Consider the following 18,657-nt stretch of genomic DNA (forward strand, 5'->3'; position numbering starts at 1 on the left):
CAGTACATTTTCTGTCCACGGCAGAGCTACTAGAGATATCCTCTCGAGATGATATAAATATCTCATTATGCCCGGACTACACGTAAAAAGGACCAGTGCTTAAAGTTTAGTGTGTTGTTTTCTTTTCTCTTTGCATTCTAACCACAACTTTACTGCCAAAGCAGCTGCAGTTCTAATCAGGCAGACTGCCGGCACACAACAGGTTACTACTAATTGAAGTGGAAGAAGGGCTCAAGAAGCGTTTGCCAAGATAAGGCTTACCTGACATGTCAAAGCAAGAGCCATCCAACAATCACCTTGTCAGAGCTGTAATCTCCCTTTCCTCCCCTCCAGCAGCAGCAGCAGGGTGCTGGTGACACATATGGCCAATTATAGGTGGAAGTGGAGAAGATGATGTGAGCTGAAAGCTTGTTCACACGTGGCGGGTGTCGAGGCGGCCAGGGGCTGCATGGTGGAGGGCCATGGGAGAGAAAAGAAACTCATCAATAGTTGAGCTCTCCTCTCCTCTAGTCTGCTCAACTGTCCTCTCCTCTCCTCTCCTCTAGTCTGCTCAACTGTCCTCTCCTCTCCTCTCCTCTAGTCTGCTCACCCGTCCTCTCCTCTCCTCTCCTCTAGTCTGCTCAACTGTCGTCTCCTCTCCTCTAGTCTGCTCACCTGTCCTCTCCTCTCCTCTCCTCTAGTCTGCTCACCTGTCGTCCCCTCTCCTCTCCTCTAGTCAGCTCACTTGTCGTCCCCTCTCCTCTCCTCTAGTCTGCTCACTTGTCGTCTCCTCTCCTCTAGTCTGCTCACCTGTCGTCTCCTCTCCTCTCCTCTAGTCTGCTCACTTGTCGTCTCCTCTCCTCTAGTCTGCTCACCTGTCCTCTCCTCTCATCTCCTCTAGTCTGCTCACCCGTCGTCTCCTCTCCTCTCTTCTAGTCTTCTCACCCGTCCTCTCCTCTCCTCTCCTCTAGTCTGCTCACCTGGCGTCTCCTCTCCTCTAGTCTGCTCACCTATCCTCTCCTCTTCTCTCCTCTAGTCAGCTCACTTGTTGTCTCCTCTCCTGTAGTCTGCTCACTTGTTGTCTCCTCTCCTCTCTTCTCTTCTCTTCTACTCTTCTCTCCTCTCCTCTCCTCTCCATTTATTCCGCAGGTCTGTGGCAAATCAAAGACTACTTTTTAGCCGATCAATACTGCCCCTTAACTTCCCTTTATTACTCCGCAGCCGGGATAAGGGTTAGAGAGGGAGATGCAATATTCAGTTCATAAATCATGCAGTAAAAAAATGTCAGGGGGGTAATTGTGGTTTTCTAACACCCTTTAAAGGGAGGCAGATTTTATTAGTGGGTTAACATCGGCCGGCGACCCTCATTTCTTCTCATTATGGGCTCATGGAGGCATCACCGAACCTTAAACGTTACAACACTTCTCAGCGGACCCCGGCCTCATTTCTCAAACGCACATCTCTGCTGAACATGTGGACGCAAAACAAAGCCTTGTTTGTTTGTGATACATGACAGGTTTGTCTTGGTCAAACTTATTGTCTGGGCTTTTTTTTTTTAATCATTGATTTGTTTTCTGTATTATTTTCTACACTTCTAGTTTCCTGAGCCAATAAAAAGCCTCTTCTCTTTGCGGAAATACATAGCACAAATAACTGGAATGATTGCCTCATTAAGGTGCTCCAGAGCTCTGTTACTCCCCCCTCTCTCTTTCTCTTCCCTCTCTCTCCAATGAATTTCAATTGGCTGATCATTTTCCACCATATCCCCCAGTTACAGCGTTTTTGTCACATCTTTTAGTGATTAAACGGATCGATTTCTGTTCTCTGTGGGTGATTAATCCCACAGGGTTAGAGAGATTACAGAGAGGGGAGCCACGAAGAAGCCTTCTTAATGGATTCACACAGAGAGCCTTCCATTCATAGGGCTAATGAAATTGGATTACAGGACCGGGGCTTCTAGAGAGGGGAGGGAAAACTCAAAAGAGGAAACTCACGTCCAACGGGATAAAAGTTAGGAAGAAAGAAAAAGGGTTTTATGATGACAAACATTTTGGTGCATGAAATAATGACCTGGCCCCCTGTGCTGTCCGAGTGACCCTTCTTGTCGTTTTTTCTCTGACTGAAAAACCCAACACCTGCCTGGCTGGTGGGGGTTCTCACCTCAGCGTGTATCTGGTGAGATATTCTCACAGTGGAGTCTCACGTATGATTGATCGTGGTCATTATTAGTCAGTGGGACTGGTGAGCAGTGCAAGGGATCATTGCAGCGAGCCGCTGCAGCCACTATACAGTCATTTGGGTGTGCCACATAGCCCAGCTGTTTAAGGCTTGAGGGAGCTGGTTATGCTGGGGCAGTGAGGGGGTTTGGATGTTGGTGACAGTGGCTGGGGCCTTACAGTCAGAGGCTCATATCTGTCCTCCACAGCTGGACATGGGAGCGCGGAGGGGAAGCCGTGACTCTTGTGGTCCAGAGGACTGGAACTCTCCTTCAGCCGGGCGATCTGTGTCACACCCCGCAGCTTCAAACCTCCTCTAAAGCTGGAGTGGAAGGGGGGTGGGAAGGGGGGAGGCAGGAGAGTGGAAGGACTGGAGGGGAAGGTGGAGGAAGGAAAGCGTGTCGTTGAGTTTTAAAACACATGTATGACCCCCGGGGGGGGGGGGGTCAGAGGCCCCGATCACAGCTGGAGGTCATCCGTGTTACTGGGAGGAACTAGGAGGCAAAGTTGCTCGAAGCCGGTTACTCCAGGTCATTGCACAAGCGATAGCCCCATTTCATCTGGAGTGTATAGACTAAATGTGTGACGGATTACAGAGCGGAGAGCAGACTCTTTAATCTTTAATCTCAATGGACCTAGGTCTGACGAAATGCCACGTCTGTCATGTACTGCATATGGTACGTCTTTCACAAACATAACAGCTGTTTGTTGTTACCACTAGAAAGGTATCGCTCCACACTGAACAATGAATAGCAGGAAGTACTGTATTTCCACTATAGGCAAGATTATTTTTAATTTGTGTACTTTCTATTTTGACAAAAATGTATTTGGCGAGACTTCGGCGCATGTCTCGTATCCCCACCACTGTCCTCAAATGAGTAGTGACAGGTCATGAGGGGGCAATGAAGGGGCACACAGGGCCCTGAGGTGACATGTCTCATCCCAGAGCAAAGGGCGCCGCTGACAGGAAACTGCGAACCAACTAAAAAAGCAAACAAGCAACCGGGTGCTCTCAGTCACATCCTGTCCCCAATCCACCCTGTCTGCTGCAGCTTGACCAGGATTCCCCCAACATCACTAGGGGGCATCACTGAGCACGCACACACACAAACACACAAATGCTGGGTCTACTGAGCCATAACTCAGTTGAATCTAAACACACAGACTTGATACACAACAACTGATCAGATTTGATTGACAGTGAGCAAACAATCCAGCATCAGGTTCCGATCTAAAGGGTGCTACATCATGATTGGCAAATGGAAAATTTGACATCACAGTTTTCAGATGGAGCCCCGCCCACTTTAAACCAGAGAGAAGAGCACGTGAAATAACTGGAAATATGTGTTTCCATGTAGGAACCCATCACTCATAACAAGATCAAATGTGTTTTCACTGCCTTTACAAATATACTCTTCCACTTAAAGTTTTGCTCATACTGTTCATAGTTTGTTTATTGCCATGAACAAGTAGTTCCTGCAACAGAATGAGTAATGATGGAAGTAAAATAATTGAAAATAATAATTTAAATTCTAGCTGTAAAGTTTTCTCATGGTCAAATCAAAATGAATTATACATTTAAATACTGCAAGTGCTTGTCATTTTTCCCCCACTCACTTTAAATAATTCCACAGATTTACTTTCTTTGAAAAAAAGAAGGTTTGAATATTACTGCAAAAAACACACATAAAGAAAACACTTGCTGTGAAATAATCCGCAAAAAAACCACTTTGTAAAGTCCCTGAGGTACGGCCACTTTGAGTATAAGAAAACAAATACACAGAAGCTTTCATGACTCACGTCACTCACATATCTGGGTGAGCTGTGCTTGTGCGCTAACCCAGAGTGATTTTTTTTGGAATCCAGTCCAAGGTTGGTTTAGTGTCATGCACTTCTGACGTCAGACGGTTGCAGTTTTGGGGGCTAATTATGGGCCAACACTGGGGGATTTCTGCCTCAAGCGAAAGCTGCTCATGTAGAGATGTTAGTCGAGCTGCTGACTCCTTCAAAAACGGTCTGTCTGAGTGAAGCACTCATATATATACCGCATATATATATATATATATAAGCGGTATATATATATATACACACACACACACACACACACACACACACACAAAATCCAAGTGTAGCCTTTATTTTTTGCAGTGCAGAATGTCTCCAGGTAGAGAGGCGAGAGTTTTCCCTCAGTGCAGAAGCCATTAGTCAGAATGGAGGTGATTTATGGGTTGTCTCCTTGCAGAATTTAAATTAACTGCCATGCTGTACGGAGAGAGGAGGGAGGGTACCACTGCTTTTTGGGTTGCTCCCCTTTGCACTTCACCTCGCACTCACTCTGTCTCTCCCTCCCATTCTGTCTTGCCTTCAATCTTTAACTCTCTCTCTCTCTCTCTCTCTCTCTCTCTCTCTCTCAATCTCTCAGGCGAAATTTGGAACGTTTTTTGGATCCAGGTGTGTTGTCAGGTGGTCAGCTCACTCCCGGATCTCGGAAGATTTCCCTGGAAAATATGCTCAGCCAGGCCAAATGAAAACCTTTTTGTTTGTTTTTTTCTCTCGAGGAAAAAATGAAGCTGAAATCTGAATCATAAAAAGACGGATTCAAGGTGAAGGTCAGCAGTATACTCTGTGTCTTATGGATGAGCATTATTCTCCTCAGACAGCTGTCCAGAGAGGGCTGGAAAAGCTCAAATATATACATATTTTAATGAGAATGTGGTTAACATATACACACAATGCTTCCAACACTTACTTTTGAATGATTAATAATAAATGTGTGCCCAATGTGGACATACAGCATTACTAATCATGGGTTTCTCATTATTTCAGGAAGTGCTCTCTCTGCTCCCAGATCCATATTAATGATTTTCATATTAATGATGTTTTGTACCCTCTCCTCCCTGATGGCTATATGATATATAACTGAGCTGGGAGTCAGGCCTGGGGTTTGACATGGGAGCTTAAGGGACAGGAACTTCATCAGAGTTCATCAGAAATTCCCTCTGTGCCCTGAGATGGCGCCTGCAGGAATGGGGCAGGTAGCCGGCAGGGTTCGGAGGTCAGAGGGCCCATGGGTGCCTCACAGCGAGGAGGTCGATGCTGGGGGAGGGTGATGGTGCTGTGAGGAGTGAGGATGACTCCTCATGTCATTGCACTGTAAAGCCCATAGAGAGTTTTACGAGACCATTTTCTTTCTCGTTGATTGTCTAGATAGATATGTAGATAGATTCAACATTTACTCGCGCTGTATTAATCCCTCTGTGATGATGAGAAGATGCTTTACTAGCAAAACACACACACACACACACATCCTGCACCAACACACACACCTCCTCATTTCCTCCTGCAGGCTCATTGGGCTCACAGTGAAATATGTGGTGATATCATTATGCATCTGTTTCCCGTATAGGGAGCCTTGACCTTTTGTGTATTTGTGCAATTTTGTTGCTGTAGCGCTGAAAGAGGAATGCGATTATTACCTTATAACTTAGTGATTTTAATATTAATATAACTACAAGGCAATATCTTCATCATTCTGCCCGAGTTACAGTAATGAATTATGGAATAATAATTAAATGTAAAACAACGGCATTGTGCCCATGACAGAATTCTCCTCAAGGATGATAAAGTTAGCTTTATCTCCATCTATTGTAAATGCTCACCGTGTTTTACTTAAGGACGGTATTTAACGAGGGGACAACGCAGCAAGACAAAACAAAGCATAACAGAACGAAAGAACATGGACTTATGGGAAAGCTCAAGTTATATAAGTAAATACATTTTATGACCAAATAAGTCAATAAAATCAGGATAAAAAAAAAAAAAAAAGAGACTTGTTAACAACATCATACCAAGCTGTAAGATGAAGGGAAAACGCATGAATCAATGCATCCATCTAATGTAAAAGTTGAGAAGATTGAACAGAAGAATGAGAGTGTGAAGCTACCACCAGCTAACTTAGCTTAGCATAAAGACTGGAAACAAGGGAAAACTGCTTCCTGTCCAAAGGTAACAACGGCTGTATCTCTGTATGCTTTTTAGGGCGTGGCTACCTTGTGATTGACAGGTCGCTGCTGCTACCAGAGCCGTATTTGGCGTATCTACATCACACCTTCCCACCGTGCAAATGTGGTAACCTCCGATCAGTGGTTGCAAAAAAGCCAAGATGGCGACGGCCAAATCGTCAAAATCGAGGCTTCAAAACGGCCGTCCACAAAACAATAGGTGACGTCCCGATGACTACGTCCACTTTATATATACAGTCTATGGTTGCAAGGCCACTCGTCCTGGCCAAGAAATAGCCAATTCCCCAGTAAAACAGAGAATTGACATTTTTAAACAGATTCTTTTTGTGGAATAATAAAAGAAGATAACAGGTACTGATCTTTTCATGTAATTGTCAGAAAACTAATAAGTGTATTTCTCAAAGCGTCCAACTATTCCATTAAGTTTACTTTGATTAAATTGATGAGATAATACTTTTAATTACCACAGACACTAATAAACATTTTACACACGCCTTCTTAAACACAAGATATACGCTTGTTATTTATGTGATAATTGAGACAGATATTCCACACCTCACTATTAACACTCATCTCCCCCCACTATCTCACCTCTGGGGACGTTGTCTCTTCCATGAAAGCGTGATCCCCTTCTCGAGGACAGAATATTCCTCTGTGGTTTCTCTGCTGCAGCCCTGCCATGCTGGTAGCCATGAGCAGGCCACGCAGAGAGCCTCCGCTGGACTCCAGCTGAGGTTTTGACGGGCTCTTGTCTTCAATGCCTGGATGAAGGAAACCACCCAGGGACTCCCCCCCCCCCGGGTGGACAAGAAGGAGGACAAACACAAAAGAGAGTCACACAAAAAAAATCCTCACATGTCTCCACCAAACATCGCTAAAAACGAATAAATATTTCCGTCACACAGGATTCAATACAGTGAGGTGTCTGTTTCACTTTCAGTTATTAAACAAGCTGTTTATTCATAGCTTATCAGAGGGATCATAAAATGCTCAATTAACTCTGATGAGTCTCGCATAGAGATAGCTTTCATACTCTCAGGGTTAAAATAACAATTCAATAATGTTTTTTTGTGTGTGTTACATTTTTACACACATGCTTATTAATTCTATTTACTTTCACTTCTAAAATAAAAGCACCAGTAACACTTGAGAGATTTTGGACCACCAAGGTTGACATACGGCCCACAGTCATCACTCATCCACAGACAACCGACACAAAGATATGCTCAGACTTTGAGTTTCATGCCCTTGGAGCTATATAGTGGATCTGGTAAGAGAAGCAAGGGAAGGTATATTTACTACTACTTGTTTTAAGCTGTTGACACATAGCTACTCTTTGTTTTCCCTTTTTTACAAAGCAACAAAATGTTCTACTGAAAAATTTAAAGGAAAGGTTGAATTTGAGTCCGAGCTGAAGGAGCCATGTATCGTTTGGTTCGAGAAAACGGACCCGATGACCCAAAAGCCGATTTCCTCGCTGATGGTCTTGTTTGTTTATGGAGGTCAAATAAAGGCATCAGTGTTAAAGTGAGACTGTTTCATAGCCAGTTAAAAAATCCTCGTAGAAATTGGAAAGGATGGGCAGAATCCTGTCATCAAAAGTGAAGTACTTTGAGAGAAGAATAAAATTCCTAAATATCTTACACTGCAAAATGACAAATGGTAAATTTTAAATATAGAAAATATGATGTATCCCAGGATATATGTATATATAAAATATATTCTGACCTTTCTTGTAAAGCAGGATTCAAATCAGATGCAAGAGAAGGAGGAAGGCATGGGAGGAGAGCGTTCTGAAGTGTTTAGCGAATAGATGAGTTTCCAGGTCATGCTGTGAGTGACACTGCAGTCCTGGCCGAGGTGGAAAGGTCATCCCATCATTTGGGAGCCTGGAGGGAGAGGAGTCAAGACCGATTGAAGCCACAACCAGCTCGCCGCAGGCAAGGCAGGCTAAGGGGACGCACACATGAATCACACACGTGCACACATATAACACACCACATCAGCACATCCGCTGTGATACCTGGATATATTAGCCAGCCCCGCAGCAGGTCAGTCGAAGAGCAAGTCTGCTATTTCTCACTTCTCTTCATTCGGCAGAATTGGAGGACAACGAGTTAAACAACAACTTCCCTGGAGCTCTGCTGCTCAGTCGAAGGAAAAAAAGACAACCTGTAAACAGAGACTAAAGACCAAGCCATGTTCAAGGGTGACAAAGCGGTGACAAAGCGGTGACAAAGCTGAACATCTTCACTAAATTGTGTGTACAGTATCCTACTCTTGGCTAATGCTGATAGCATGTCTGTGTAACCAGCTAATAAACATTCCATGATCTTGCATGCAGAGCATGCGACTGTAATCAGCTCATTGCATTGAAAAGTGCACGCAATAAGGCTGATTTGACTGCACATGGCACATAACGTGCGACGTGGTTACAACATGTCGCAATCGCTTTGGTATCAGGCTCCGCCGCGTAAACATGGACCCCTGAGCGTGAAGGAACACCAGGCTGACTCACCTTTAAGTGAATGAGCTCTGGTCGGGGAAGTCAGAGTTATTATGCCTCGTATAAATGCAACGCTGTCACATGCTTTAGTAAACAGGACAGACATCAGGCTTGATGGAACCATGGCTGCTGTGAGGAACACATGGCCTCAGGGTATTCTCTCTCTGTGTCTGTGTGTGTGTGTGTTGCTCACTTCCTCTGGAGTCATGTCCTTCACTGTTTCTGCATTCACCTGGATATTCTGTGCACTACAGAGCGCATCAGCAACAAATCACAGAGGCAGGGAGGGCTTAAAGCAAATACATATWAATTTTCTCTGCACATATATTAAACAACTCCTCCCCGGACTCACACATTGCCCTCCTCTGAGTTCTCTCTCTGACATAAACAAGCACACACACACACACACACACACACACACACACACACACACACACACACACTCGTATTCCACAGATACTTTACAGCAGCCGTGGGCAATTCCCCTCCATTATCAGCCTTTTTCCTTCAAATGCACAAATGCACCATCTCCCCTTCACTCACCGTCCTCAATTTTTTGACTTCCTTGTCTCCCCCCCACACCACCCACACCCCCACCCTTCTCTAAACCACCTCAGTGGGTGCCAAGCAGTCACAGCAGTGGCTTGATCCAGGCACTTATGAAAGGAGCTCTTTGATAAGCCTCGGCCAGGAGCAACACAAGGGAAGCAATCAGAGACACAAACTCAACGAGAGATGAGGCATCTACTGTGTTTGCTTGTGGTGTTGTTTTGTTTCTTTGACCTGTTAAACTTCACTCTTGACAAAAACAACTCTCTAAGTCTATTTTTTATTTTTATTTTTTACTCTTCCATGTTTTTGTGGTTTTCCCTTGTGCACTTCTGAAACATTTGGAGACACATTTGTTCTGTCTCCCCATCTCTTTGTAACCACGGAGAACAACAAAGTGATTAAAAGCGTTTGAGGTGTGTTTGGATGTGGCTGATGTCTGGACACAGTGAGGTTGTGGTTTCCTGTTCTCTTCTTGTCCTCGCATCCGCTCACTTATTGTGTTTCAAAAGCCTTCTCTTTCATCACAGTCCGATCAACTGTGCAGTACAATATCTGAGCTCTCACAGCAGTCTTATTTTGATAGGATTGGCCATCATTTCTACTGGTTACAATAATATTTAAAGGTGATATTGTTATATGATTATATTATAATATTATATATTTGAATTTCAATATGCCATCACCATACAGTAACACTAGCCTGATATGCACTCAAATAAGTTTCTGGTTAACGGTTTGAGTAAATAATTATTTAAAATTAGATTGTCAATAAGAAGAAGATAACATCAGTGGTGTAGTCTAACTGTAGCTACCTGTTCAGCGCCACACAACAACAGACCGACACAGGTTTGTGACTAGACGGTGAGCACAGTGTAGCATTTAGCAGCTGAAGAGCCAGATATTACTCTGAGGAGTTGGTGGAGACCAAAAACAGAGCTAAAAGGACTGTGAACATTTGGCTCGGATTTAACAGATGAATGACTCAAAGTAAATGCTACTGTTGCTTCGTTAATGCTGGATGTGTAAATAAACAACAGTTTGCTCTCCATATCAACTTCAAAGGTGAATACATGTCAATGTTGTGTTCACAGCTTCTGGCAAAAACAAAAATTGTTTAAAGCATTTAATTAGGATAAATTACCAAAACAATTACCACACCTGCAAAGTTAACACAATATAAGGACAAATTATTTGGAAATTTCCTCAATTTTTTTTTTATATTTTGGAATGTCTAATACCTGAAAACATTGGTGTGTCACACTACCGCCCCCCGGTCCACTCCCCACTGAGCAGTGCTAAAAACAACCAGTGCAAAGAAAAGGTTAGGAACGTGTGTCTGGTTTCCCACCTGCCAACAAGTGTTGGCTGGAACGAATCACGCCGGAGGGGCTACAACTCAACCTCAGCAGTGGATACGAACTTTACCCCCGAACTGTTTTTAAAGAATCTGACGTCTATAAGACATCCCCAAAATGCAACTCATGTCATTAAAATCTGTCTCCACCACACGCAGCAATTCAGGGTTTCACAAAATGTCACTCCCATTAAAATACATGTTGTCACGACTGCCACCGACAGTCTGGATTCTCTCCCTATGCGCCAACAAATCAAGCAAAACAAACCAGCTCCACCGACATGAAGCTCAGCTGTAAACTCCCTCTCCGCGTTGCACCTCTCGCTCCCCTTTTGCCTCTCTATTGCTTGTCTTCCACATCTTTCTCATCTCTCTTTCATCGCTACCACTCTCTGTTTGTCCTCCCTGGTGTGCATTGATCTCTGTGGTTCAGAGATTTAGAGATTTGGGGCACAGTGATCTCCCTGGCAGTTACAGCCGACAGGTGTGAAGAACAAACAATGGCCCTCTAAACAAACCCCAAAACCAATTTTGGGCTTGTGTGCTTTCTCACATAGGCAAACTGCATGTCTGTTATGAGGAATACAACAAAACAGGCAAATTTGCATTGCAGGCACACCTGGTGTGCCAGTTATTTGGGTATGTCCACAGACTATGCTCAGTGATAAATTATACAACCAACTGGTGATGCCGGAAGTTTGCAACTGAAGTTTAATGATGATGAAGAGAGAGAAATGCAGCAAAATACCTGGAGATATGTCAAGTGTAGTGATGACAAATAGCCAGTCATCCTGCTCATTGATCCATCTCAATCCGTCACAAGTGCTCAACCCAGTTCAGGCACAAACAGTCCTATCTAAGCCAGGAATGGGCAACCATGTGAAAGACAAGAATCTGCAGATTTGTATTCCAACCAATGACTACAGCATCTGATTCCACTGATTAGTACAACTTTAAACAGAGAGGTGGAACCGATCATTGAAAACACCTGGTGGATTAAAATCCTGTTGACACTTAATCCTCTTTAATCGGTGCATTAATCCAAAAATGTGTTCACGTCATAATGTAAAGAGCTATAGCAAAAACTACTCCTTCAAATGTACTATGAACAAACAGCATATATACAGTATATATATATACAATCATGGGTAAAACTTCAGCTGTTGGATTCTGAAGAAATCTTTTGTCAAAAGATCCTTCCAGGCCACACCCCCAAAAACTGTGATTGTGAAAAATGATTGTTGTGTGTTGCGCTGCACCGCATCAATCCTGGGACTACTTTTCAAAGAACTTCAGCCCATTGCTGTCTGCGTTTCCATAGCGGTCCAAAGACGAGACTGCCGAGGGCTGCTGCTGGTCGCGTGGGTTAATCAAATATAGGTTTTGTCTCGCTGCAATGACATTTCCTGTCGCTGTGTGTTTACTGAGGCACGCTGCATGTAATTACTGAAATGCTGAGGAAGAAAATGAAACTAAGAGCGTTTGTCTGTTGAGTGAATAATTTGTGCTTAAGAATGTAACAGCCATGAAACAATCAGAAAATATTTTTTCTCACGTTGACAGTAATGCAGCTCTCTCTCTCTCTCTCTTCTACCGCTCACCCTCTTAGCTCGGTGGCATGATCGATTTTCTCTCTCTCTCTCTCTCTCTTTCTCTCTGTCTATTTTAAAAAGAGTGGGGAAGCCGCCTAACTTTACTGTTAATGCTAGCAAACACAAGGTTCTAGGTTTAACTCTTTTTCTTGGGTATAGGTAGAACCCATGGAAGGGTTCCAAGTGGAACCTTTATAAAAGGTCCTACCAGGAACCAAAAGAGGTTCTCTAGTGGGGGCAGGCCGGAGAACCCTATATCATTTAGAATTTTGTGACATTGAACTGCGTTGAGCTACCAGCTGTACCAGCCAGATATCAATTTTTACCATTGCCTCCATGAGGCTGACACCTTTTTTTACCAATCAGCAGCTCATATTGACACGGACGTACCATATTCTCTCCATCCAACTTGAGCGATTTGTCCATTTTGTGTTCTGAACTATATTGAGACGGAAAAACACCGAAGACTGACGTCTCTGCAAACACAACACATATTTCACATGATGACTATGTTTGTATCTACAGTCTTTGTCATTTGCTTTCCCACTTCACCATTCATCACTCTACAGGATGAAAATGTCAAACAAATGACATCACTGCTTTATATAGATTTTTTTTTTCCTCCCATGCAGGACCCTTGATTTGATAAAAACCATGAAATCAATAACTAAAAAAAAGACACCAATAAGAAACGGTGTCGGCACATTCAGGTGGCAAAGAGGGGAATAAAATATCAGCAGAAGAGCGTAAATGTCGGTGGCCCTTAGCGGAAGGATAGATTGGCTGCTTTTACCCTGAACAATTGACCCTATATGATGTGCCGCTAAGACCAATAAAGAAAAAGTTGTGAAACAGTTATTTCTTTATGTGATGTACCACTAAGACTCTTCTTCTACGTGTTATTGCAACGTTTAATTTATATTACAGGTCAAGCTGTTGGCGTATGAACGCCTTTCTTGGCATTAACTTTTGTAATTAGCACCTTTTTCTATCATTTGAAAAGCTGTTAGCACTTCCCAGCATAGCAGATTACGTGTTGCCTTGTGTCTGTGCACATATATGCATGAATCTCTAGAACCCTCCTCCAGGAAAAGAACAAAAAAAAGAAAAGATAGTCTATCCACAGCTCCATCTTTATTTTTAGAGTCTGGATGCTGATGAGAGAGAGGAGAAAGTCAGGGAGTGAGAAACGGCATGAAGAGTGGGGAGAAGGAGGGAGGGCAAGGGGAGAAGAAAAGAGAGAGATGAAAGAGGGGGAGCAAGATGGTCGGGGGGGGGGGGGGGGTGTTGTGTTGGTGATTCAGTGGTTCAGGAGAGTGGTAGAAAGAAATGCAGTGTGATGAGAGTCCTTCCTCTGAGTGAGCCGGAGAGAGAGAAGGGGACGTAACCACACCAACCTCTCACTCGATGGGGGAGCAGAAGGGAGGGTGTGTGGGGGGGCTCCGCTGCTACTGCCGTATAAAAAGCCAAGCCTGAGAATCCGGCACCACAAACTCACCACACATACATACACAAACACACACACACACACACACACAGATCCAGTGGCTGCTCAGTATCTTTCACACTCACCCACTCTCATCCTTTTCTCTGTCTCTCTCTCTCTCTCTCTCTCTCTCTCTCTCTCTCTCTCTCTCTCTCCCTCTCTCTCTCCCTCTCTCCCTCTCTCTCTCCGTCTCTCACTCCATTCCTCTGGGATATGCATCCTTCCTGCTTCTTCTCACAAGTCAGATTGTGTTTGTAAGTACAGGCTGAATGTCTCCCTGTGTGTGCTTGGGTTTCCGCAGGTCTTTCTGCATGTGTGAGTGACTGCATGCCTACTTTAGTGTGACTGAGCAGAACACTGAGGAGTATCAAGTGTATGTGGGTCTCTGTCTCGCCCTCACACACTCGCTGGTCCTCTCGCAACTCTTCTCGGGATCTCCGGATCCCTTCTGACGGTGACAGGCTCCCCACACCAAGCAGTCACCATTTCCGCCCCCGGGAGACCCACGCTGGCAGCGCAGCCCCTTCCCCGACTCAGCATCGGGAGGAAGACCCTGGTGGCGGCTGCCGTAGGGGTTATGCTGGTCCTGGTGCTGGTGGTCCTCATCCCCGTGCTCGTCAGCTCTGTGGGTACAGATGCCAGCCACTATGAGATGCTGGGCACCTGTCGTATGGTGTGCGACCCCTACCTGAACAAGGGCACTCCGGCCAGCAGCACCAGCTCCACCGGTCTCCAGGCTGAGGCAGAGGCGTTGAGCGACCACGGCAACGTGCTTCCACCCTCCACCTTACTGCAGGGCCCACAGGGCAAGCCTGGCAGGCCAGGCAAGCCCGGACCACCGGGACCACCTGGGGAACCGGGTCCACCTGGACCTGCGGGGCCTCCTGGTGACAGAGGGGATCAGGGACGGACTGGGATTTTGGGTCTGGGGGAGAACGGAGCTATCAGCACGGCCACCTACAGCACAGTGCCTCGGGTGGCCTTCTATGCAGGGCTTAAGAACCCCCACGAAGGCTACGAGATCCTCAAGTTTGACGACGTGGTCACCAACCTAGGCAACAACTATGATGGCATTTCGGGCAAGTTCATCTGCAGCATACCAGGCACATACTTCTTCATCTACCACGTGCTGATGAGAGGAGGAGATGGCACCAGCATGTGGGCAGACCTCTGCAAGAATGGCCAGGTTAGTGCTTTGAAAGTTTTTCTGAGTTTCCTTTCCTCAGTGTAAGCGATACCCGACTGCCCTGATGCTCACTCTCTTCCCGTCCCTCGCTGCCTGCCTCTGTCGTGCTCTCTCTTAATAAAAAAATCCACATTGTAGGGAACCGATCATAGAAAAAGCCGGGGAATAAAAAGTGACATTGTGAGGCAAGCGTGCGCATCTGCCGTGCGCCTCGGAAGCCAAGAGCGCACAGCTGTGGCACCCCGTGCGCCTGGAGATAAAGATGTGTTGACTGGCTGCAGCCCGCGACCCCTCTTCGCATGATGAGTCCCGACATTGCCGCGTTCCGCGATCCAAAGGACGGTCACGGTTTGGGGTAAATAGGGTAGTGCACGCCGATATTTTTGCCTTTACGCAGTAAAATTCGGAACTTTTGGCCATTCCGCTTTTTCTGAATTAGTATTGATATCTAGAGGAATTGACTGGATACATTTAAAGTGTTTCGTTTTCGAGTGATTGTATCGTATTTCGATTGCTGTTATAGTTACGCTTGTATTATTATAATTATTATGATTATAATCATTACTGCACGAGCCATGTGTGCACCCTTTTACTTTCCGTTTATTTTGTTAAATTGATCTGGTATAACTTTTCGACTGTGAGCTTTAGTGGCTTGTCTGCGCTGTAAGTGTATAGAGAGGAGGGGGGATATTAGACATTTCGCCTATAATATTAAGACCAGGTTACTGCTGTCCGTGCGAGCCCAGCAGATTGTGCTGACTGTCCATCGATGCACCCATCCGTCTTCGCAGTCGTGTTAAATGCATTAGGACGTCTACATGATCTATTCTCGGCTTCTTTGATGCATCGTTTTAATGGGGCTCTAATTCTATTTTTGCGCCCCGGAGGGTCTTCTCAGATTGGTTAATGTGTGCCTTCCGATCAGCCGTCAGATCTGTTATCTTCAAAGTTGCTCCGAAATACGTGTTGCCTGTAAAAAAAAAAAAAAGAAAAAAAAGAAAGATGGGTGTTACACCGCAGTTATTGCAGATCTTGTTTGCTTTGTTTGCTCAGGCTGCAAACTGCGTCTCTTTCACATAGTTTGTTGCCAGTATTATGACAAACTCGAAAATTGGAAAATGTATGAATGAATGAAAAATCTGCTAAGAAGCAACCTGCTACTTAAACCAAAATGCTTATATGCTACAGTACGTTTTCACACTCGATCATCAAGTACAATTTCAGTGACACGCTCAAAAAACATGCAACATTAAAATACTTAATTAAAGCTTCAATTCTATGTTAAAGTGTATTATGTGATAAGAAATCAAGAGGCAGTAGAAGTGGAGGGGTGGCCTGTATTGCATTTCACACACTGCCATGCTTCTCGAATTTTTACTGCTCTGCTGCACTTTATTTCTTTCCACAGTAATCTTTGTACTCAAACTGAATCGTACACATGGAGACACAGTAGCCTACTGTAATGACAGATGCTGCATGGTGACACACTAAGTCAGATCCCACTCACACTTGCACAGGAAACGCATCATTTGCGCCCTTTTCATGCAACGCTTTGGGATTTCTGATTCACCATCGTCAGGTTGTTCTACAGTCAGAGACACAGAGCTCTGCAATGAGATGAGATAAGTAATAAGATCGGAGCCTCCAACCGTCATTTCAAATCATGTCCCAAGCAGCCTCTGCGACCTGTTTCACGTCTGCTGGCTGTGAAATAATGTTATTTTTCTCAGGTTTCTCAAAGGGGTAAATGCAAAGTGGAATAGGAAAAAAATCATGTCAATTAATAAACAGAGAGTTAAATTAAAGCCGAAATATGTTGGGATCAATAATAAATAAATAAAGAGCTGGCATGGGCTGTGTAGGGTGAAGCTGCAGTCTCACCAAGGCAGCCAGGGGTTAATTCCTTTACCCTCGCCAAGTTCACAGCACTCAAAACAAAAAACAGAGTTACAGCAATCTCCTTCTATATAATGTCTCACTCAAGAGTAATGTTTATGGGTAGGCGTAAAAGCATTGATATATAATAGGGGAAGAAGAGCATATGTTCCTATAAAACGCCTTCTGTTCCCGCTCCGTTGTGCTCCCAAGAGGTTGCGGAGGTACTTAAGTTAGACGAACGCAGTTGTGCATCTCCAGAGACCCGCGTAATGTTTATAAAGTGGTAAATGCGTCTATTTCTCTATAGCTTATGCATAAACATGCTGTCCTCTCGCCGCGGCATTTATTAGCTGGTGTGTTTGGCTGATGGAGAAGGCCCCATGAGCCTCAGTCTGGGTAAGCGACTGTGAATGGTTATAAATGTTGGGCCAACTCATGCTACATCATTGATGAAGTGCCCAGAGTCAAAGTGAAGCCCCTGCAGTCACACCGGTGCTTTCCTCAGCTCATTAAGGCCGCAAAAAAAGCTACACCGTGGGTCAGGACAGAGGAGACTAGGGAATTGTGGACAATACTAGTATTTTATCATCTTTTGGCTTTAGTGAAGCGGCGGGTTTCCAGGCCCTGCAGTGCTGTTTCACTCCAGCGTGTGCTCCTCCCACTCAAGGGGTTCTTACAAGCTGTGTCTAACATCAGCATCCATAGGTTACTTCATATCTTCTCCTCTGCTTCCCATTCCAGAGCGCAACACAAGAATCCCAGCACTGTCCTCAAAAACTTTGACACTTTTCAAGTTAGACCAAAAAGTATGAGAGTGAGCTTCCTGGTAAACAAACAAAATAGGAAATCTATTTTCAGCACAGCACACTTTGCGACACACGCTTTCCGTGTTCCCTTCCACACACCCTTTCGGCTTCTTCGCCGTCTGCTCTTTCACTCTTGTGCCAAATTGTTCCGGCCGATCCTAAAATCTCAGCAGTAAATCAATGCTGTGTTATAACCTGTCTTGTACAAGCCCCGAGAGAGACACAGCGGTGACAATGCAGACAAGTTCAATGGATACAGTAGCAGGGAGAGAGAGAGAGAAAAGAGCATAGTTATTGTGCTATTGTGCCATCAAGTCTGTTTAATTGTAATTAAAAAGCTTGAACCAGATCCAAGATGTGTTTGCGCTTCTCCTCTCCATTCCCTTCTTAATATTGTTATTAATCCGCAAAACCGTTTCAGAGTTAATTAAAAGCAATGACTTCAGCGTCAGTCTCTCAAGAGGACCATAGTGAATAATCACTCTGTCTCCTCCTTTAATAAGCTTCAACGTCCTTCGTGCACATGGCTCTTCCTTAGCAATTACCGCTGCAGTCTCCTCCTCACACACACACACACACACACACATGCTCACACCACACACACCCATGCCCCCCCCCCCTCCTTTTCACCACACCCTCACAACCCAATGCCTCAACCCACACTGTGCACTGCCCTCCATCTCTCCTCTATATCAGCTCTGCAGACGTTCACTTTTCCGAAAGGAGAAGAAAGTTTTCATCTTAAAAAGGAAAACTTCTTTAAAAAAAATAAATAAAAAAAAGCAGCACAACAGAATCCAGATTGCGCTATCACAGAATCGATTTGCCGACACACAATGCCATCAATATTCTTCGTTGCCTTCAAGTGATGCATTGCACTGTAGGAGAATAAGTTAAAGCGTACCATCCTTTTCTTAGATTTTGTTTTTGCGCTTGAATCACAGGGAAGAGATGTTGTCTTTTTAGTTGTTTTTTCTAACCTTTAAATGTTGCTCAAGTTCAGTCGCGTGTCATTTCCTTCTCACACCATTCCCCTCAGTACATCATTGACACCTCCTGGGGGGGGGGGGGGGGGGGGGG

The 18,657-nt window shown here is 44.7% G+C and overlaps 1 protein-coding gene across 1 annotated transcript in view; it reads left to right on the plus strand.

The window, feature by feature from the left end:
* Positions 1 to 14,084: 14,084 nt before the first annotated feature.
* The window catches only part of c1ql1l2 (complement component 1, q subcomponent-like 1-like 2), a 14,524-nt gene continuing 9,951 nt past the window's right edge, over positions 14,085 to 18,657 (plus strand). The window contains exon 1 of the mRNA XM_031867726.1: positions 14,085 to 14,893. Within this exon, the coding sequence (XP_031723586.1) occupies positions 14,285 to 14,893 (609 nt within the window). The 5' untranslated portion in view covers positions 14,085 to 14,284. The remainder of the gene's footprint in view (positions 14,894 to 18,657) is intronic.

Source organism: Anarrhichthys ocellatus, unplaced genomic scaffold, assembly GCF_004355925.1.
Source record: "Anarrhichthys ocellatus isolate YVR2014 unplaced genomic scaffold, GSC_Weel_1.0 scaffold40, whole genome shotgun sequence".
In the NCBI taxonomy this organism is placed as follows: Eukaryota; Metazoa; Chordata; class Actinopteri; order Perciformes; family Anarhichadidae; genus Anarrhichthys; species Anarrhichthys ocellatus.